This window comes from Neofelis nebulosa, chromosome 15 (genome assembly GCF_028018385.1).
Source record: "Neofelis nebulosa isolate mNeoNeb1 chromosome 15, mNeoNeb1.pri, whole genome shotgun sequence".
Taxonomy (NCBI): Eukaryota; Metazoa; Chordata; class Mammalia; order Carnivora; family Felidae; genus Neofelis; species Neofelis nebulosa.
Genome location: NC_080796.1, coordinates 11,092,906 through 11,114,637, shown reverse-complemented (window position 1 = coordinate 11,114,637; position 21,732 = coordinate 11,092,906). Strand labels below are relative to the sequence as shown.

The 21,732-nt window shown below is 48.2% G+C and overlaps 1 protein-coding gene across 3 annotated transcripts in view; it reads left to right on the top strand.

Moving 5' to 3' along the window:
• The window catches only part of KIF26B (kinesin family member 26B), a 470,603-nt gene that overhangs the window by 316,985 nt on the left and 131,886 nt on the right, over positions 1–21,732 (top strand). For all 3 annotated transcript variants that reach the window (XM_058701126.1, XM_058701127.1, XM_058701128.1), the window contains one exon: positions 8,569–8,752. In XM_058701126.1, the coding sequence (XP_058557109.1) occupies positions 8,569–8,752 (184 nt within the window). The remainder of the gene's footprint in view (positions 1–8,568; positions 8,753–21,732) is intronic.

The window sequence follows — 21,732 nt, the reverse complement described above, 5'->3', positions numbered from 1 at the left end:
TCTGTGATATCTGTAGCCCATTGATTGCACACTTGTGTTGTGCGTGGCTGTCATTCGGTAAATCCTGTTGGACCGATTGGGTTCCCAGAGCGCTCGGATGCATTCTGAGCAGCTTCCAGCATCCTGTTTGTGTCTACAGAGGGGGAGGCAGGAGGTAATGGGGGGTGGCACATAATGATGTCCGTGGTGGCAGTAGATGTTGTGTTGCTGTTATTGTCAGGCAAGGACTCACTCCGGGTTGGGATTTTAGGGACAGAGAAGCCATTTTCATATAATTTGCCATTCACGTCCTAATTCTGGGCATGACCCGACTCACTCAGCAGAGACATTTTCCCCCTGTGATAGGAAGGTACGTTGCTAGGCAACTAGATCGGTAATTGGTAAATGCTTATATATGATTTGATTTGAGTTACATACAAAAATATGTAACTGGCTTTTTTTTTTTTGGTCTTCATTATTAATCAAATGATTATCATTTGGTTTTATTTTGCCCAAATAAAATAAAATAACTGCTTTTATTTATCAAGTTGCATCATAGCACGAGGCAGTGGAAAATCCCCAGTCCTAGAAGACAGAAAGCTTGAATCCTAATCTCAAAGATGAGAATCGCTAGTCCTGTGACTGTGGATAAGATCTGGTAACTTCGGAGCCTTCCTCTTTTCTAACCTGTCATTTGTGGTACAGATAACTTCTCAGCAGCAAGGATGGCTGTGACCAGGGATGGAACATACTTGAGAAAGAATAAGACGTTCTGTTGCAAGGTCTAAGCATTACCTAGAACCCTAGGCTACGTAAGCTTGGACTTCCCATGTGTCATAACCCCAAGGGCTGGATGGATCGCCCAGCACTTGAGTAGTACACACTGTCACCTCAACAAGGCACAGAGCTCTGGGGTCGGTGTGGCAGGTCCAGAAGAAAGGACATGTGATATTGATGTTCAGCAAGTTAATACTGCAGTGCTGGAGAGAGAGAGAGAGAGAGAGAGAGAGAGAGAGAGAGAGAGAGAGAGAGAGAGGCCAGAGCCCTCACCTCAAAGCAGCGTCTCATCAAATGTCGGAACACAAGATAGATACTCTCAAGACCAGTCGCTGTAAGACTTCAAGGCAACAGATGAGGCCCCCTGAAGGCTAAAGTAGTTGATGACGGCAGCTTAGACAAGCCGTTGAAGAGTGGGTAAATTTTTTAAGCATAAGGTAAATTCATAGAAATTATCACCGTGGGTGAGTATCGTGCATTAAACTGTAGAAGTCAATTCATTTTCAAACTGTAATCGCGTCCTGCTGTAGTGTGTTACACACCGTGGTATGACGTCAATGGCCAGCCATGGTTTGCTCCTAAACATTTTATTGGAAGTCATGTCACGAATTCTCTTCTAGCGCTGATGAAATGGATCATTTACATAAAAATGGGGAAAACCCCAAGACCCGTGTGATTTTTCAGTCTCTGGAGACATGGAAATGACCTCAGGGACAGCCAGTTATGAAATGGAAAGGTGAAGGAGGATGTTCTCACTCCCTGCTGGAGAGTTTCCAGAAAGACCAGCATGCTTCACGGCAGTGCCATAGCGCTTTTAAATAGGTCTTCTCTCACGGTGATGCCTAACTGGCAGTCTGTTGCCCTTGTTTTGTTTCTTTGCTTGCACGTGGGTATCTTAACTGTTTCCAGAAGGTTCGCCTTAGACCACTGGTTCTTGTCACACCCTCTGTATTTACAGTCGGCTCTATTTTCCTCTCCGTCTTGTGTCATTGACCGCACAGATTTCTTAGGAGCTGCTGTGATCTGTCATGTCATTGCTCATTATCAGGCAGTCTCCATCCTCAGAGCTCTGACGTATTTTGGGATGGCAGATAAGCCATCGTAGCCCATGGTAGCCCCAGCCATTGTCATGTTCAGTTGAAGTTTAGATCGTCTTTCATGTGCTGACGGTGGACATCCTACCACTGTCGTCCCCTCCTGGGTCAGGACCCTTTCCCTTTGGCAGATGTAGCAGTTTTGAGGACCTCAGCCTGTCCTCCTCTGGAGCGGTTGGTTCTTCAGCTGATGTCTCACCAGTCAATTGCCTGGGTCCAGGACCGCCTGGGTGGCTCAGTCGGTTAAGCATCTGACTCTTGACTGTAGCTCAGATCATGATCTCATGGTTCACAACTCAAACTCTGCATCGGGCTCTGCGCTGACAGCACGGATGGTTGGGATTCTCTCTCTCTCTCTCTCTCTCTCTCTCTCTCTCTCCCTCTCTCTCTCTCTCTGCCTCTCCCCCATTTGCACACACACTCTTTATCTCTCTCAAAAATAAATACACATTAAAAATTTTTTTAATTACCTGGATCAAATTTGGTAGAGCTTGAATGACCTCTTAATTTTTACAAGCCCATCTATCTGAGCATCTCACACTTGAACACCCGCCTCAGATCAAAGGAAATGCTCTCAGAATGTGGTTAGCAACACACAGTATGTAGGATTTTAAAAAGGACGGCGAATCCTTAAAAAATGACAATACTGCCTGATATTCCTTCCTCTTCCCTAAAGTAAGTTCTATGCTTCATGAAGCTAATAATTCTTAAAAATTGTTAGGTCAATATTTTAGTAATCTCTAGACCCTAAGGGTGGTAGACCCCAATTTAATTCTCATGAGATACACTTAAAATGATGGGCTTTCCGTTTAAGCACCCCACAATTCTGAAAATTGAAGGTCAAATAGTCTATCACACAAGCACCAAGAAAAAAAAAAGAAGAATCCTCATAAATTCCCCCTCTGATCTATATAACTGAGACCTAAGGTTTTTCCCCCCAACTAAACCAATAAAATTTACCAGGTAATTATTTCTCTCATTTTTTTTTTTTTTTTAGATTTGGGTAGATCTGGCCAATCAGAGTAAGGAACCATCCCATGTGAAGGTCATGTCAGTTCTAAACTGATTCCTGAATTCAGATACCATCATATAATATGTTAGGATGGTTGTCTCCTGGGTGAGATGATAAGGCAAGGGAGAGAAAGGGGTAGAACCCAGAGGGAAGAACTGAGCTCCCCAGTTTAAATGCTCGTCAAGTTCACACTAGCCTGATGTGCTTAGAGTGGCACCATTTTCTTTTTCCTTTTTTTAATTTTTTTTAATGTTTTTCATTTTTGAGAAACAGAGCACTAGTGGGGGAGGGGAAGAGAGAGAGGGAGACACAGTCCGAAGCAGGCTCCACACTCTGAGCTGTCAGCACAGGGCCCTACGCAGCGCTCAAACCCACAGACCAGAAGACCATGACCTGAGCCGAAGTTGGACGCTTAACAGACTGAGTCACCCAGGCGCCCCAGCACCACTTTCTTGACAGGTATTCAGTAAATATTAATTTCATCCTGTTAGGGAGGCTCTCTTCTTTTCTTGAAATAAGGCACAGAGCGGCGCCTGGGTGGCTCAGTTGGTTGAGCGTCCGACTTCGGCTCAGGTCATGATCTCGTGGTTCCTGGGTTCAAGCCCCGCGTCGGGCTCTGTGCTGACAGCTCGGGGCCTGGAGCCTGCTTCGGTTTCTGTGTCTCCCTCTGTCTCTGCCCCTCCCCTGCTCATGCTCTGTCTCTCTCTCTCTGTGTCAAAAATAAATAAGCATTAAAATGTTGTTAATAAATAAAAAAGAAATAAAAGAAATAAGGCACAGAGAAGTAAATGAAGATCATCGATATTTAAAGATGTGTACCGGGATGAATAGCTCGAGGTAGTATATGATATTATCCATGGTAAGAACAAGACAAGTAAATATTGCTTATAATTGTGTTTTAAGGAGGGCTTTTTTTGTTGTTGTTTGAAATCTTGTAAGACAACCTACTCATTTGTTTTTCGCCGTCGGAAGAAAGAACTTGTAAGGCATTAATTACACAAAATACACGTCTAGCCAAAATGTCTTCACTCTTTCTGTTCTCTCATGACTGCCTCTCCTTTATGTCACTGATAATACAATTATCCATGAATGATTTCTGTACCTTAACCTTCTCCTCTCTGCCTGTCATTGGAGTGCTACACAGTAGGAGTGGGAGCTACTGACTTGCAAGAAATTGGAACACGTAAGACAGACCAAACAGCTGGTTATAACGATGTCAAAATTAAAATAAAATGTTCTTCTAGAATATAAGGCAGTAAAATATGGTTTTTATTAATCTTTCAAATTCTGGCCTTCTCTAAGGGTATTTATTTCAAATACGTGTTTCAAACAGAAAGGAATTTTTCAATGTGTTCGCAAAAGGATTCCCCCCATTTCTGTTTTTCTGCATGGAAGCCAACCACGGCTTCCCTAAAAGGACTAGAGTTTCCAGGAATTGCTTCAGAATCTTGGAAGAGATTTTGGAAATCATCTGATTTTCCCAATGCACACATTCTTTCCCCTGGTGTCCCCTGGAAGTGCCTTTCTAACTACTATCTGGATGCTTCCAGTGGCAAAGAGCTCACTATTTCGCGAAGCACACCCATTACTAATGGGTTACTCTAATTTCTGGAAAGATATCACTTATACTTATAAACCCAGTTATGCCTTTCTGTTTTACCTGCCTGGTAAGAGATGGTGTGGTGCAACATGGGGCAGGGAGACCTAGATTCAGTCTTAGCCTCACTGCCTATAATCCTTCAAAGGACCATCTGTTAAACCTCCTGGGGGGCCTGGGGGGCTCAGTCACTTCAGCATCCAACTCTTGATTTCAGCTCAGGTCATGATCTCAGGATAGTGAGATCAAGCCCTGCACTGGGCTCTGTGCTGGCAGTGTGGAGCCTGCTTGGGATTCTCTCTCCCTCTGTCTCTGCCCCTCCCCCCCAACTCAAAACAAATATATAAACTTTAAAAAAAAGACAAAAAAAAGAACTTCCTGTTACTGAACACTGCACGTGCAATCTTAATTTTCATAAAAAGCCTGTAACGGTGGGCACTATTTTTGCTGTGTCTTACTATGCAGAAATGATAACATTTATAATAGGGACGATGGTCGTATGATTGAATGCCAAGCACATGCCAGGTGCTCTGGAGACACTTTGTATACATTGTAAACATCAGAATTGAAGTAACTTGCCCATTATCTCTACTCAGCATCTGAAGAAGCTGGGTGTTCAGATTCAGGTCAGGTACTAAAAAGACTCTGGGTTTGACTCTTTAAGTCTCATTTCTTTGTGAGATAGGAGCGCTATTATTTTCTTCACCAGGTTTTCTGAGATTCAGAAAGATAGCCTGTGAAGTTATCTGGCATTCTTGTTTGAAAAATACCTCCTGCTTCATAGCATGTATTCATTAAAAAAAATTTTTTAATGTGCATTTATTTTTGAGAGAGAGACAGAGCATGAGTGGGGAGGAGTCAGAGAGAGAGGAAGACACAGAATACGAAGCAGGTTCCAGGCTCTGAGCTGTCAGCACAGAGCCCGATGTGGGGCTTGAACCCACAGACTGTGAGATCATGACCTGGACTGAAGTCGTACGCTTAACCAACTGAGCCACCCAGGCGCCCCTATTAATTTTTTTAGACTTTAAAAAAAAATACTCTTCCCTCCCTTTTCTCCCGGTTTATATTCCCCAGGCTAAATATCCCCAATTCTTTGGGTCTTCATTCATTCATTCATTCATTCATTCAGCATATACATATGCTTCTTTGGCCCTGCCAGGATCTACATTATAGACAGGAAACAGACAATTAACAACCAACATGAATACTGAGTAAGTCACCTGCTGTATTAGAAGGCAGTAAGTGCCATGCAGGGGGTGGGTGGCTAAGGCAGGCAGGATAACGGAAATGAGGAGATTGGGGGCAAGGTCGTGGTTCATTTACTATAGCTGTGCAACCAGTTACCCCAAAAACTTAGTGGCATAAAGCAACAGTGATCACTTATTATCCCTCATGGTCTCTGGAGTTCAGAAATTTGGGACAAGACATAGTTGGGATGGGTCATCTCTGCCCACAATGCCTTGGGCCTCAGCTGGAAGACTTGAAGTATGGCCCCTGGAATCATCTAAAGGCTCATTTATTCAGACGTCTGGTAGTTGACGCCAGCTGTTGACTGGAGCCCTCAGCTCTTCTCTGCTTGGCCGTTTCTGTGTGGCTTGTGCTTCCTCACAACATGGAGGCTGGGTTCCCAGGGCAAGAGAGCCGGTAGCAGCCATATTGTCTGTTACGACCCAAACTTGGATCATTCCCACCATATTCTGGGTTCAAGACCATGTCAAAGTTCCACTGAGGTTGAAAGAGAAGGAAAATAGACCATGCCTGTCAATGGAGATATGTCAATGACGTGTCATAGGAAGAGTGTAAGAGATGAGATATATATCAGTGCAGCCATTTTGGAAAGTACAGTCCGCCGTGGTGCACAGGGTAGGTTCATTGATGAGGTAACATTTGAAGAAAGATTTAAAGGAGGTAAGGGAGGAAACCATGTACCTAGCTCTACCTGGGGCAGAGCATTCCAGGCCAAGGCAGGAGCCTGTGCAAAGGTCCTGTGGCTGGAGTGTATCAGGAGTATCTGGAGGCTAGTATGGCTGGATCAGAGTAACTGAAGACAAGAATAGTAGGAAAGGGGGTCTGAGACATGAGGGAGGATATATGTGAGGCCTTCTAGGCCCCTGTAATTACTTGGCTTTTACTATGAGATAAAAAGCAAAAGGAAGGTTTTAAGCAGTTATGTTTTAACAGAACCACTCTGACAACTGTGTGGAAAATAGTCTGCACAGCAGGGGCTAGGGGTGGGGGGCAACAGAGAAAGGGAGACAAAGTAGGAGACTATTTTAGGAATCCAGGCAAGAGAGCTTAGTGGCTCAGAGGGAGACAGGAGCAGTAAAGGTGATGAGAAATAGTACATCACGGACCTGTTCTGAGGTCACAGCCAATAAGCTTTCCTGATGGATCGGCTGGCTGGTGTGAGAGAAAGAGGAGTCAGAGGTGTCAGGGCCATTGCACGGGTGGAACCGCCATTTTCCGAAAGACGGAAGGCTGAGGGCATACAGCTTTTCAGGAAAAGATCATGAATTTGGTCTTCAAGTGCCAGATGTCTGTTAGATCTCCAGGTGGGGCACAGGGCGTCGGGGCTCCGCCCTCCTGTTCCTCACGTAACCCATTCCCCTGTATTTCACTCTCGTGAAGATTTTTGGGTTTACAGCTAAGAACGTACAAACTTTGAAGTGATGATTCCTGGTGGCTGTATTTGTACCGTGGCGATTTTGTAGCTCAAGAGATTTGCCAGAGGATGATAATTACCGACCCAGGATTAAAACTAACTATTCCCGATCAGTAAGATGGGGGATGGGAGGAGGTGCAGGCAATGATGATTCTGTCTCCTTGACCTGCATCACTGGTGACCTGTCAGGCAGCTGACAGTGGATGGATTAGGAGGTTTTGGTCTGTCGAACAAGGTCATGGTAGTCTGGTTGTTTTAAACAGCAGCTCAAACGTTTAATACCATTGGATGAGGCAATTGGAATTCGTCCAACACAAGTACAGTGTGAAAACACCAAGAATTCATCCAGAAGCGAATATGTTAGAGTCTCTGAAATGCCTCTGCCTTGTGGCCACTCGCCTCGTTTCACTGTAAGAGGAAGTGTTACAGAGCATTCGAATGGTCGGGGACGTGACATGAACAGTAGATGTTATTAACAATGTTGGCAACCCCCCCACTCCCACCCCACCCCCTCACTGTTCCCCATCTGCAGGCTCTGTGCCAAGTTTGCTGGCTCTGACCCTCACTCCCTGGTGCTTGCCCAGTGAATTGCGTTTTGTATCGAAAGACCACCCCGCAGAGAGCCTGGTTTCCACCCAAGTAGCCCCTACTCTCAAGCAGCACCATTTACCCTGGCTGGACTTCATTCTGATTTGGTGTTCTGTTTCTGAAACCAGGTTGACTTATGTTTCCCCATCGCATTGGGCCGTTTTCTTCCACCACCAGGCACAGAGCATGCCTTCCTTGGTCACCTTGTAGATCGTCATCAGGCTGGCTTGGAATTGTTAGAATCTCTAAATAGCTCGTAAGGTCTCTCACACTCGAGTTTGTGCCAGAGAAGCTATGGGACGATTAACCTAACGGGTGCTGTTTTATCCCCAGAGATGACCAGCTTTGTCCATGCCGAGGCTGAGTGTAGATAACAAACTCCCCTTTGTAAATCGTGATTGCAAGAGCCGTGCACTTTTATGGCATTTCTCTTCTGTGTGAGCGATTGGGTAGCTCATGAGGGTCGTTGCCGCGATGGGGCTGCTGGCAAGCACCCAGAGGATGAACAGGGAACTGTCAGGATTCAGGAAGAACGAGGGGCTCTTTAAGAGAAAGAAAACACGAGGCACCTGGGTGGCTCAGTCGGTTGAGCGTCCAACTCTGGATTTCAGCTCAAGCCATGATCCCAGGGTCGTTGGAATGAGCCCCGCATTGGGCTCCCCGCTGAGTGTGGAGCCTGCTCAAATCCTCTGTCTCTCTCTCTCAAATAAAATTTAAAAAGAGAGAGAAAGGCTCTCTCTCAAATAAAATTTAAAGACAGAGACAGAGAGAGAGCAAGGAAATAAAGTAACCCTAGCATATCTGATTGGACCATACTTTTCTCCTTACTGGCCCTTTTCTGCATTTTTCCTTCCAGGGCCGCCCAGAAGTTAAATCTGTCTTCCAAAAAGAAGAAACACCGGCCTTCCACGTCTTCTGTGGCCGAGCCCCCGCTCTTTGCCACCAGCTTCAGTGGCATCCTGCAGACCTGCCCTCCCCCGGCCCCGCCCTGTCTGCTGCGGGCCGTCAACAAGGTGAAGGACACGCCAGGCCTGGGCAAGGTAGGTGCTGGGCGGTGGGGCGGGTTGCGCATGGAGGCGAAAGCAGAGGACGAGGAGCCCAGTTGGCTTGTTAACACAAGGGGGTGACCAGGGAGCACAGGGGTCAAAATGCAATTCACTCGGAAGTACCGTCAGCTTTTCTTCAGTCCCATGTATGACGTGGCCAGTGGAGACCATGAGAGTGTTCGAGATCTGATTGGGTTTGGGCGGGACACAGGCAGCCGGGCAGTGTCGACAGATCTGTAGCCGTGTGAAGTAAACAAAGACACAGAGGGCAGCAGGCGGAGGCTGCTTCGAAAACTTCGTTTTCAGACACCACCCCCAGACTCTCGGTGCCGACGTGGGTGTCTGGGTGAACTACTCACACTCTGCTCTTCAGATGGAGAATAAGCCGAGACTCAGGAAAACATTTAGCTGAGGAAAGGTGGCTGCTGTGTTTCTTTCGTCTTCGTCAGAAGTGGGACGGGGCACACGACCCCGCCAGTGCCTTGCGCGCTTAACGCGACCTGCCACCGCCTTCTTTCTGGAACGCTGCAGGTCTGGCTGAAGGCTTGGCTGCTGTACTGTGAGGACCGAGCTTGCGCGGTCGCTGATTCCCTTTTTCCCTGGACCCCCAGTCATGGCCGTTCCAGGTGCCTGGTCTTCCCGTAACTCACCGGCCTTCTGGAGCTCACCGTGGGGCCCTCTGCCCCTTCTTTCTTGGCCACACCTTCCTCTCCTCACTGCTTCTCTGCCTCCTCCCCTCCTCCGTGCTCTCCCACCCCCACCCCCCCAACTTCACCACCCGCCTCGGGAAGGCATGAACTTGCCGTGTTCCTCTTCCCGACGGTGTATAAACTGGAAGATTGTTTTGAACGGAGCAATGCTTACTCCAGCGGAATGTATGCGGTTCTGGAATTTTCCTGACGGTTCCCCCCAGGCCCAGAAGTAGAGTAGGGAACAAGGGCGGTAGGGCTGCCCTCGCCTCACCAGCCAGGAAGGAGACAGAGAAAACCCTGCGGGTTGGGATCTCTCTCTAGGGAAGGACTTGTAGAGGGGACAGCTGGTGAGGGGGGACAGTGACACCCTCACGGAGGTCATCATGGATGGTTGACATGCTGCCTTCTGAGGAGGGCGGGTAATGCAGGGCTTTAAAATCGTGTCTTTTCTTTTTAATCGTGGAAAAGCTAACACGTCACATAAAATTTACCACCTGACCCATTTTTTAAGCGTACGCGGGCTTCTGTTTTGCTAAGAGGAGTTTGGAACTTGAATGCTGGAGCCGAACTGCCCCTGGACAAAGTCGAGTTAGAAGTACAGCAGAATTGAAAATAGAATAAATAGTAAGTGTTGTATATAAATCAGCATGGGCGAAGTTGAGAAGCTTGATTGAATCGCCAGAAGCCGCTTAATTATTTAAACCTGAGGTGGGGGTGGGGCGCAAGCCCCGCTCAACCCTGACCTCTCGTGCCTCAACCACACGAGGACTTCCTCAGGAGACCCGGGAGCGTTTCCCAGGCCTGTGGGTTTAGTGAAGAAGATAACTGAGGCCCCCCAGGGGGTAAGAGATTTTTGGGTTCCTCCTGACTCAAGCCCGGAAGTCAACACCTACAGCCACTTTGTTTTCTGCGGTCTCACTGGGCTGCCACGAGGTATGCATGATCTTTAACACTTTGGGGTGGGGACAAGAATGCATTGGGGCCACGGGGGCAGCCAAATAACCGTGGGATCCAGTTGCCTTGATCCAGGGGAGAAGGACACGCTTCCCTTTGTGGAGTCGCAGCTGGGAGAGAAAGGGTAGCAGGAGCGGCCAAGGGCGGACACACAGGGAGACCAGAGGCGCTCCATGGCGGGGACCATGCCAGAAGCAACCCGGACCCTCCTCCCAGAGTCAGTGTGGCCGCTGGGCACTGCTTCAGGGCAAAAGCTCCTCTGGAGGCCGCGGGGGCGGAAGGGTTTGCAGTAACTTCAGTGTGTCTGGAGCTGAAGTACAGCAGACACACAACACAGAAAACGTCTGGGCGTCGTCGGCCCCGGGGGTGCGCGTTGGCAAACTGCAGATGCTTGTTGAGCACCTATTACGTGTCAGGCACAGTGCCGGACACTAGGCTTGCAGTCAGGGACAGACAAGGCAGAGGACGCTCCTTCCAGCACTTTCAACCTGGTGCATTTATTCCAGTCAGTCTTAGAAGTCTCACTAATTTCAGGCGCTTGGGTGGCTCGGTCAGTTAGGCATCTGACTCTGGATCTCGGTTCTGGTCATGATCTCGCGGTTCCTGAGATCCAGCCCCACATCGAGCTCTGTGCTGACGGCACAGAGCCTGCTTAGGATTCTCTCTCTCTCTCTCTCTCTCTCTCTCTCTCTCTCTCTCTCAAAATAAACTTAAAAAAAAAAAAAAAAGGAAAAAATCTCACCAATTTGGACCAAAACGAAGGACAATCTGCTCTAAGGAAAAGTTGGCATCGCAGCCTTAAAATAATTCTAACTTGCAAGTAATATCAACAAAACAATACTAAGCGGTCTTGTAGACACATCCTTAATGAACAGATAGAGGTGATTAGTGGATGAGAGAAGCTTAGTGCCTGTTTATATTTCATTGATTTGGCTTATATGTAAATGATACCTCTAATCTGTTCGAAAATGGCTCCTTCCCCTAAGTCAGTACGTGCTCCTCAGGAAATTTGTTTGCACAATTAATTAACGTCCATGTTTCAGGTTCATTCGTTTGTTGTCACAGCTTCATGCCAGAGCTCTGTCTTGGATTACAAGCTTCTAGAGCAAATTACATTACCTGTTGAACTCACCGAGCGTGCGGCTTTGCAGCCATGCCTCCTGTGCGTATCGCTTAAAAAAAATTTTGTTTTTGATGTTTATTTATTTCTGAGAGAGAGAGAGAGCGAGCACGAGTGGGGGAGGGGCAGAGAGAGAGGGAGACACAGAATCCGAAGCAGACTCCAGGCTCCAAGCTGTCCGCACAGAGCCCGACGTGGGGCTTGAACTCACGGACCGCGAGATCACGACCTGAGCCGAAGTCGGACGCTCAACCGACTGAGCCCCCCAGGCGCCCCCTGTGCGTAACACTCGAAGGCGAGAGCGGTAACGGTACTGGCAATGGTCTCGGTGGTGAGGCCAGCAATCCACCAGTACCTGGCTAATTCTCCTCTTCCCAGGAGAGCACCTGGAGGGAAATCCAGGAAGCATGAGGGGAAAGGACCCTCCTTTCCCCTTCAGGACCCCCAGGAGTGCCTCCAAAGCTGGAATGTTGAGTGCTCAGCCTGTGTTCCCCCATCGTGTTTTGGGGACGTAAGACCGCTCGTATAGGTGGGTGCTCGCAGCAAGAGAACCCACACTGCGAACGATGGGGTGATCGCCCAAAATTTGATGGAGAAACTTGGAGGGGAATCGTGGCAAATGAAGCGGGGACAGGTGGGGAGGACGTGTCATAGTTGATTTACTCAGCGAGTGTCTATAGAGGTACCGTGTCCCAAGTACCGCCGTGGGTGCCCCAGGAGGGCACACTACAGGGGAGCAGAGTGGCCATTCTGGGCGCCTCCCTGCAAAGGAAGTGGGGGGTGTCCTGATCTCCGGGAACTCAAGGCTCCAATGAAGATGTTTGCCTGGCAGCGGACTCAGCCACTACTTCTGTGCCGTTTCCTGCCCCTGGGGACCCCTGCTAAGACTAGGCATCCTGGGGGGTGGCCCCCCGTCACCATCTGTCCGCAACCGTCTGTGCGTCTCTCGAGTGCCTCCTGAGATTTCTCTTCCTGGGGCAGTGCAGCCCAAAGGCAGGCGACTTGGCGGAGTCCTAGGAGTTGGGACTTAGAAATAGACTTGCTTGTCTGGCTGCATTATTTCTCTTCTGCTGTAAATGCTGGGCCATAACTCTGTTCTTCTCAGCCCTTGGTTTTAAGTTGTGTGTATTTCATTCAGCACTGTTTTGCAAACCCAGTAACATCATATCTTGACCTCTATTAAAAGGTATGTTCTGTAAATAATCTCTCTCTGTCTCTCTGTCTCCTGCTCGCTCACACACACACACATACACGCACACACACACACGGACACGCTGCTTGGCCAGTGTCACCACCAGGTTCTATATTGTCTAGATTTAGCAGAATTCTCAACTTTCTCTTGTTTGATGTGTAAACTCCTAGCATAGAAAAAATAAAAGAACCACGTGAGCTCTTTCGTGCAGGCTATTTTTCCTTTACAGATTTATAAACCTTCCCACGGTAGAAGTCATTTGATTGCAGGCACACCTCAGACATACTGCGGGTTTGGTTCCAGCCCACTGCGGTAAAGCGGAGATCACAATCAAGTTGGCCAAATGTATGTTTTGGGTTTCCCAGTACATATGAAAGTTACGTTTACATGATACCATAGTCTATTAGGTGTGCAGTAACATTGGGTCTAAATCAACAATGTACATACACACATACCTTAATTAAAAAATACTTTATTGCTAAAAACTGCTAACCATCTGAGCTTCCAGTGAGTCGTGATCTTGTTGCTGGAGGGTCTTGCCTCCCTGTTGGCGGCTGCTGACTGGTCAGGGTGGTGGGGCTGAAGGTTGGGGTTGGGGCAGTTTCTGAAAATGAGACAAGTTGGCCTCATTGCTGGACTCTTGCTTTCATGAGCGAATTCTCTGGAACACGCGACGCAGCCTGATCGCATCTGACCCCTGGCGGAACTTCTTTCGGGAATGGAGTCCTGCCTCAGACCCTGCCGCTGCCTTATCGGCTCAGCTGATGTCCTGTTCCAAATCCTCCGTTGTCATTTCGACGGTCTTCCCAGCGTCTTCACCGGGAGGACCTTCCACCTCCAGAAACCATGTGCGCATCCGATCAGGTTTGATGAGGAGATCGCAGCCCTTCGGTCCCGTCTGCAGCCCCCACTTCTGACCCCGGTTCCCTTGCTGTTTCCACCACAGCTGCAGGGACTCCCTCCCCTGATGTCTTGAAGGCATCTTGAGGGCTGGAACCAACTTCTTCCAAAGCCCTGCGAATGCTGGTACTTTGACTTCTTTCTACAAATCACAAGTATTCTTAATGGTGTCTAGGATGGTGAATCCTTCCCAGAAGGCTTTCAGTTTACTTTGCCCAGATCCAGCAGAGGAATCACTGTCGACAGCAGCTTTGGTTCTACAAAATGTGTGTTTTCAAGACCTGAAACTTTGATCCATGGGCTTAGAATGGATGTCGTGTCAACAGTCATGAATTCAACATGAATCTCGTCCGTGTCCATCAGAGCTCTTGGGTGAACTGGTGCATTATCTGTCAATGAGCAATCATGTTTTTTTGTTTTTAATTTTTTTTAATGTTTATTTATTTTTGAGACAGAGAGAGACAGAGCATGAACGGGGGAGGGTCAGAGAGAGAGGGAGACACAGAATCTGAAGCAGGCTCCAGGCTCTGAGCACAGGCTCTGAGCCTCAGCACAGAGCCCGACACGGGGCTCAAACTCACAGACCATGAGATCATGACCTGAGATGAAGTCGGACGCTTAACCAACTGAGCCACCCAGGCGCCCCTGAGCAGTCATGTTTTAAAAGCATTCTTTTTTCTGAGCAGTAGGTCTCAACAGTGGGCTTGAAATATTCAGTAAACCATGCTGTAAACAGATGTGCTGTCATCCAGGCCTTGGTCCATTTCTAGAGCACAGGCAGAGTAGATGTAGCATAGTTCGTAAGGGCCCTGGGATTTTTGGAATGCCACATGGACGTAGGGTTCAAGTTAAAGTCCTCACCAGCTGCATTAGCCCCTCACAAGAGACTCAGCCTGTCCTTTGAGGCTTTGAAGCCAGGCACGGACTCCTCTCCAGCCATGAAAGTCCTAGATGGTGCCTTCCAATGCAAGGCTGTTCTGTCTACACTGAGACCTGTTGTTGAGTGTAGCCCCCTCATGAATTCTCTCGGCTGGACCTTCTGGAGAACTTGCTGCAGCTTCTCCATCGGACTTGCTTCCTCACCTTGTACTTTTACGGAGACGGCTTCTTCCCTTAAACCTCGTGACCCAGCCTCTGCCAGCTCAGACTTCTCTTCTGCGGCTTCCTCCCCTCTCTGAACCTTCACAGACTTGATGGGAGCCAGGGCCCTGCTCTGGGTCAGGCTGTGGCTTAAGGGAATGTCGTGGCTGTTGGCTCTTCCGTCCGGACCACGGACGCTTCGTCCACATCGGCGGTAGGGCTGTTTCGCTGTCTTGTCATTCATGTGTTCCCCGGAGTAGCAGTTGTAATTTCCTTCAAGAACTTTCCCTTTGCATCCACAGCTTGGCTCGCTGCTTGGTGCACGAGGCCTGGCTTTCTCTCTGTCAGCTCTCAGCTTCACCATTTCTAGCTTTTGATTTAAGGCGAGAGACGTGTGACCCTTCCCTTCACTTGAACACACAGAGGCCACCGTAGGGTTATTAACTGGCTCACTTTCGATATTAATGTGTCTCGGGGAACAGGCCCGAGGAGAGCAGAGAGATGGGGAATAGCCAGTCGGTGGAGCTGTCAGAATACACCTGATATTTATTGATTAATTCGCCATCTTGTATGGGCACAGTTTGTGGTACCCCAATTACAGTAGTAACAGAGATCGCTGATCGCAGGTCACCATAACCAGTATGGTAATGAAAAAGTTAGAGATATTGTGAGAAATACCAAAATGTGGCACAGAGACGGGCAATGAGCAGCTGCTGTTGGAAAAATGGTGCCAGTAGACTTGCTTGGCACGGGGTCTCCACATCCTTCAATTTGTATTAAGTGTCTGTGAGGTACAACAAAGTGAACCACAATAAAATGAGGTGTGCCTGTACTAAACCCTGTGACACTCTCCTGAAGAGGAAGCCCAGATTCCTTTCCAACTGACATTCTGAGTACAAGATGAAAACAACGAGATAGAAAAAATTGATTAAGATTTTTAAAAATTTGTTTTAAGTTTATTTATTTTGAGAGAGAGAAAGAGAGAGAGAGATCGAGCATGCAAGCAGGGGAGGCGCAGAGGGAGAGGGGGAGAGAGAATCCCAAGCAGGCTCCACGCTGTCAGCACGGAGCCCGACGTGGGGCTCGAACTCACGAACCGAACCGTGAGATCGTGACCTGAGCAGAAGTCAAGGCCGAACCGACTGAGCCATCCAGGTGCCCCTAAAATAAGATTTTTAAAAGGTACTAAGGTAGCTCTTATGTATTCAACAGGTAGAAATGGCTGGCGTATCCCTCCCTTGTTTAGGAAGTGATGCCAGTTTATGTGGAGGAGAATTTCACGCCTTCCAGCCCACCAGAGTCCGGGTTATTTAAACAGAATGCAGATTGTCAAATTTCTCCTTCCTGCTTCTACCATTCCTCATCCCAAAGCTGTCGGAGAAAACAGGAAAGACTTGAGCCAGCCTTTGACATTCATTTTGAGAATGTATACAAAATAAAGAATTCAAATGTAATGGAAAATTCTGGATCCTACTACTCACTCACCAGTGACTGCTCTGTCCTTAAATGCTATACATGGGGAAAGTGACTTGTGAGTTCTCTACTTTGGAGAGCCGGGGGGGGGGGGGGAGTGGGGGGAAGGGATGCATAGATAATACTGCATAAATAATACAAAATAATTCATCACATGGCCAGCCTGAAAGCTTCGTAAATTAAGTTGTCAGCTCTTCTGGGGAGTAAACTCGTGTAACCTTCCCCTCCCTAATTACAGTTCTTGTCTGTGCTCTGTTGGTTTTGCTGGAGTCTGCTAAGCTCTTGTAGTTGGAGTTTGGTTTTCTGTCCTTCCTTTCTTACTTATTCTGACCCCTCTTCCAGTCTGCATCTGAAAGAGAAAGGAGGCTTGGAGAAAACATTCAGACTCATGAATCTTGCCAGGTCCTTCCCCCCCAGCACCCCATGCAGAGGTTTCCTCGCGGTCCCGGCGCCCTCCCAGCTCTGGGCCTGCCCCATCCCAGACACTCTTGGGGCCCCTCCAAGGGCCAAGCTGATTCTGGAGCAAACCCAAATAGCCTCAGTCATGGGGACTTTTGTCCACAGCTCCTGCCATGCCACTCTCCAATTAGCAGCTTTCATTGTTGCCAACGAAAGGGAAGTATTAGGAGACATTCTCCGTTAAAGGCCACGGCAGAAAGGGTCATGGTCAAACATGTGTAAGGAAAGTGGGGCGCCATTTTGGTTTTTCATTACTAGTGTGACTGCCCCTAAGACCGCTGGTCACCTTGTATGGAGGTAATGTTCCTTTGTCTTCATTATCAGATGGAAAACGAGAAGGGTTAAGCAAGCACGTTTCAGCTTCGTTAGATCTGATTACGGATGGGCGGGCGTGTTACTTAATATAAAACACTCCATTTGGGCCTCTCTTTGCCTGGGATATCTACACAGAACAAACCGGATAAAAGGATTCGTGGGTGAACAGGGACGAATAGTTGGGTCCTGCGGCTCAGAGTTATCTGTCTTCTATCTCGGCCCGTTATTGTAGCCTTCAGGGCACAGGAAGGGGAAGAGATTTGTATGTCCATTTTCTTCATAGAGCTTCCACATTTTCCAGTTCTCTGAACTCCTGTCTGCTTTAGCTGAAGAGTGGGGGTCTTCTGAAGACCCGGTCAAAGCTCCAGGGACGTGAAGTTCTCCAGACACTGATGTTCTTGGCCATCCTGCAGAAGGAATATCTCTGGGCGAGTCTCAACCTAGGAAGATGATCAGTCATGAAGCCTTGAAGGCAGAATGAGAGATTTTTAATCTTATTCCCTATTTTGTATCTTCAGCCTCAATCCTACTGACTTTTTTCAGGGTTGTTTGTTTGTTTGTTTGTTTTTTACGTATTATTGAGATGGTAGGCATGTGCTAGCACGTGTGTGTGTGTGTGTGTGTGTGTGCACACAGGTGAGCATTGAGAAAGACGAAGGTGATTTTTCTGAGGAGACATTTTAAAGGCTAGAAACCAGTGCCGTAATTGGATAAGCTTGGGGCCTCCTAGAGTACCTGTAATCCTAATTAGCATCCTGACTTATGGAATGAAAGCACAAGATAAAATGAGGGAATTCTCTCTGGAATAAATGCCACATTCTCAATTAACCAAAGGCCAATAAGATGGATTATGATGCCAGAAGAAGGCTTTTGATCATTCTTTGGCAAAAACCGCATTTTGGTCAGGCTCAGCACAATTAGACAATTACTGATATCAAGAGCCTGGGAACAGTAGGTCTGTTTTAAGCCAACACTTCTCGCATCGTATCTTTCTAGGTCTTTCTCTCGCTAATGGCCGAAAGGAAAGTTAATCATAATTATCCCATTAAAATGGGATGGATAGTAATGTTTTATAAAAAAAATGGTGAGTCCAAACTGCTGAGTTAATTAGAAAGTTTTCCTTCGTGCCTCCAAGTAGGAAATGTTCTTGCCTCCTGAGACTTGCATAACAAAACATGTGAATTCCTTTCTGATGCTTCCTTGAACTAAAATGTGTCACTGTAAAAGGGGAGAATCATTTTGATACGTTCTTTTTTTTTTTTTTTTTTTTTTTTAAATTTTTTTTTTCAACATTTTTTATTTATTTTTGGGACAGAGAGAGACAGAGCATGAACGGGGGAGGGGCAGAGAGAGAGGGAGACACAGAATCGGAAACAGGCTCCAGGCTCCGAGCCATCAGCCCAGAGCCTGACGCGGGGCTCGAACTCACGGACCGCGAGATCGTGACCTGGCTGAAGTCGGACGCTTAACCGACTGCGCCACCCAGGCGCCCCTGTTCTTTTTTTTTTTTAATGTTTATTTTTGAGAGAGAGAGAGAGACCACCTGTGAGCGGGGGAGGGACAGAGAGAGAGGGAGACACAGAATCCCAAGTAGGCTCCAGGCTCTGAGCTGTCAGCACAGAGCCCGACGCGGGGCTTGAACCCACAAACCGCGAGATCATGACCTGAGTGAAGTCAGACGCTTCACCGACGGAGCCACCCAGGCGCCCCCATGTTGATACATTCTTAAAAGCAAACCCGAATTTCCCTTAGATTGTTAAATGGTTCCTGAATCACAGTCCTCTGCCTACTCATCCCCCTCTTACTTTTCGAGTCCATCTTAGCCCGTGCTCTGTGATACCATCTGAGCAAAACTACCATCGCCTGGGGGGCTGAAACAGAAACTTATTCCTCACCATTCTGGAGACTGAGAAGCCCAAGGTCAGGCTGGCAGATCTGGAGCCTGGTGAGAGCACTCTTCCTGGTGTGCACGCGGTCAGTCACCTTCTTGTGCCTCCCATGGGAGACAGGACAGAAACCTCTCGTCTCTTCTTACAGGGGGCTCATCCCATTCATGAGGGCTCCACCCTCATGACCTAATTACCCCCCAAAGACCATCCATCCTAAAACCGTCCACCTTGGGACGGACGCGAACGTGCAGACCACAACACTGACTTCTAAATTCCAGCACTGAGTTGGAGTATTTGACTTCCCACAGAAGCACCCAGAAGTGGAACCATTATAATAGCCGTGCGTGCCAGGGACAAAATTCCTCGCACATTCTTTTCCCCTTCCCTGGGTCCGGTCTGTGCCCCGTGGCTACAGCCAACTACTCAGAAATTTCATCCCCTTGGAGCCGAGATCTCCTTACCACCAGCAGTGAATCGTCGGTGGAGTCTGGGCCGGCTGGGGCCAATCAGAGGCATTTTCTTGCTGAAACCCGTAATGGTGAAATCGGTCTGCTTCCCGTGCTGGCTTCTTAGGTTTGCAAACTCAGCTCTCTTACCTGAGATTCAGAGAGGGCAAGAGAATTACCAGAGACAGCACAGCTTTTCAGAGTGGCTAGGGAGACCCTATGTCTTTGTTCCCAGTGTTCTTTTCCTGATCATACAACACAGACTGACCATTTCCTTGTGCCGGGCACAGTTCTGAGTGCTGAACTTGTATTAACATATTAAAACCTCCTTTCAACTCTGCGGGAAGGGTCTGTTGTAATCGCCCCTATTTTACCTCTGAGGAAGCTGAAATAGATCTAAGGCACCTGCCCAAGGTCACGTACCTGATCTGAGGTAGATCAGGGATATGAAGCCCAGTTCTGGGACTTGTTCTCTGCACACTTCCTGTGTACTCATTTGGCTTCAGGAAAGGCCTGTGGTGTCCATGCAAATGTCCCTGGCTGTGGTACGGCTGCAATCGGGGGCTGGCTGACAAGGGGCCGAGGCAGGGGTGGGGCGGGCCTCCTCTGCTGCCAGAGTCCCATTACTCTCCCCTTCCCTCATCGTCCCGGAGAGCTTTATAGTTGTTCTGTGTTGCTTTATCCCCTGGTATGGATCGCCTTCTGTGGTTTCCATGCAGTAAAAGTAAATTACCGGTGAAAGCAAATTAATATTCAGAATGATATTTTTTTTAACGTTTTAATTTATTTTTGAGACAGAGAGAGACAGAGCATGAACGGGGTAGGGGCAGAGAGAGAGGGAGACACAGAATTGGAAGCAGGCTCCAGGCTCCGAGCCATCAGCCCAGAGCCCGACGAGGGGCTCAAACTCATGGACCGCGAGATCATGACCTGAGCTGAAGTCGGACGCTTAACTGACTGAGCCACCCAGGCGCCCCAGAATGATATTTTTAAAGGCAACAAACAAACAGAAACCTGCTCTGAGTTCCATGAGAGAAGGTGCCCTTGCCCTTGACCCCTACTCCAGGGTAGTGAGAACTCAGGGTCAGTGCTGTGGGAGACGGGACCCCAGGAGCTGACTTGATACTTAATCTCCTCCTAGACTGTATCAAGCTCTCTGGGTGATCCAGCTCCATTGAGACTTCTGGGTCTAGAACACCAGATCAGTGATGATGGAAATGTCTGAGTTTCTGTTTTTGTGTAAAGACATCTGTTGTGAGCATGGACCGGGCTGTGGTCTGTGCAGGCAGGGCGGGGAGAGGGCGTGCCCGGAGCCCCTCATTCGAAAGAGTTCAAGATCATTCTTGGGTATACAACTAAAAGTACCTACTCTTTTTATCGTCATCGCTCTGGCTTATCATGGCAGATACGGCTGGAATTTGCACAAGATAACTGGCTTCCCGGTGAGTTTTCTTCCTTCCTCCTCTTCACTGAGTACTTTCTGATATTCCTCCAGGATCCATGCTGGAACGTGATGACAACGGGCAGCGCAGTGGGCAGAGGAGGACGTACTTTTGTTTCATTTTTAACACTTTGATATACTACCTGCACTTGCCCTGACAGTTAGATCGTATGGATGAATCACGGTGGCGTGTGACACGTTCACATCCCCACAGACTCTTTCTTAAGAGAACTCACACATCAGGGCGCCTGGGCAACTCAGTCAGCTAAGCGTCCAACTCTTGGTTACGGCTCAGGTCGTGATCTCATGGTTCATAAACTCAAGCCCCACGTCGAGCTCTGCACTGACAGCAAGGAGCTTGCTTGGGATTCTCTCTCTCTCTCTCTCTCTCTCTCTCTCTCTGCCCTTCCCCCCACTTGTGCTGTCTCTCTCTCTCAAAATAAATAAACTTTAAAAAAGAAGTGAGAGAACTCACACATCCTTTGCTTATGGGTAGAATTCCGCTGAGAGCATGCGCTGAGGAAGGTATACTTTTCCTCTCCGAGGTGGGGTGAAGTGAGGGGCTCTTTGTTCAAGGTCATGCATGAATGCCAGCTCCTGTTTCGGGCTGTGCCCTCCCATCCCCTGTGTATCCTCTGTTCTGCTTTGACCACCAAGGGAGAGACTTCCTGCCTTCCCAAACTCCAGCATTGCCTCTTCCCTTTGAGAATGCTCCTGTTAGGATGTGAGAACTGGCATCCGTGATGGGTCAGGTTCTGAAGTTATCTCGAAAGATGTGTGTGTGCTCGAAGGTGGTGTAGTCTAGAACAGGGATGGGAGGAGGGGGGTAAGGGAGGACGAAAGGGGTTTCGTGTTAATTAGAAGTCTTTTTAGCTTCAGACACTGGGATATTGGTGACTCATGGAACCAGACCGTGAAGTCAGGAGCCCTGGAGCCAGGATCTCCTGAGTGCTTCGGGACTGTCTCTCTTTCTCTCTCTCTCTCTCCCTCTCTCTCCTATTTGTGCTTCCTTC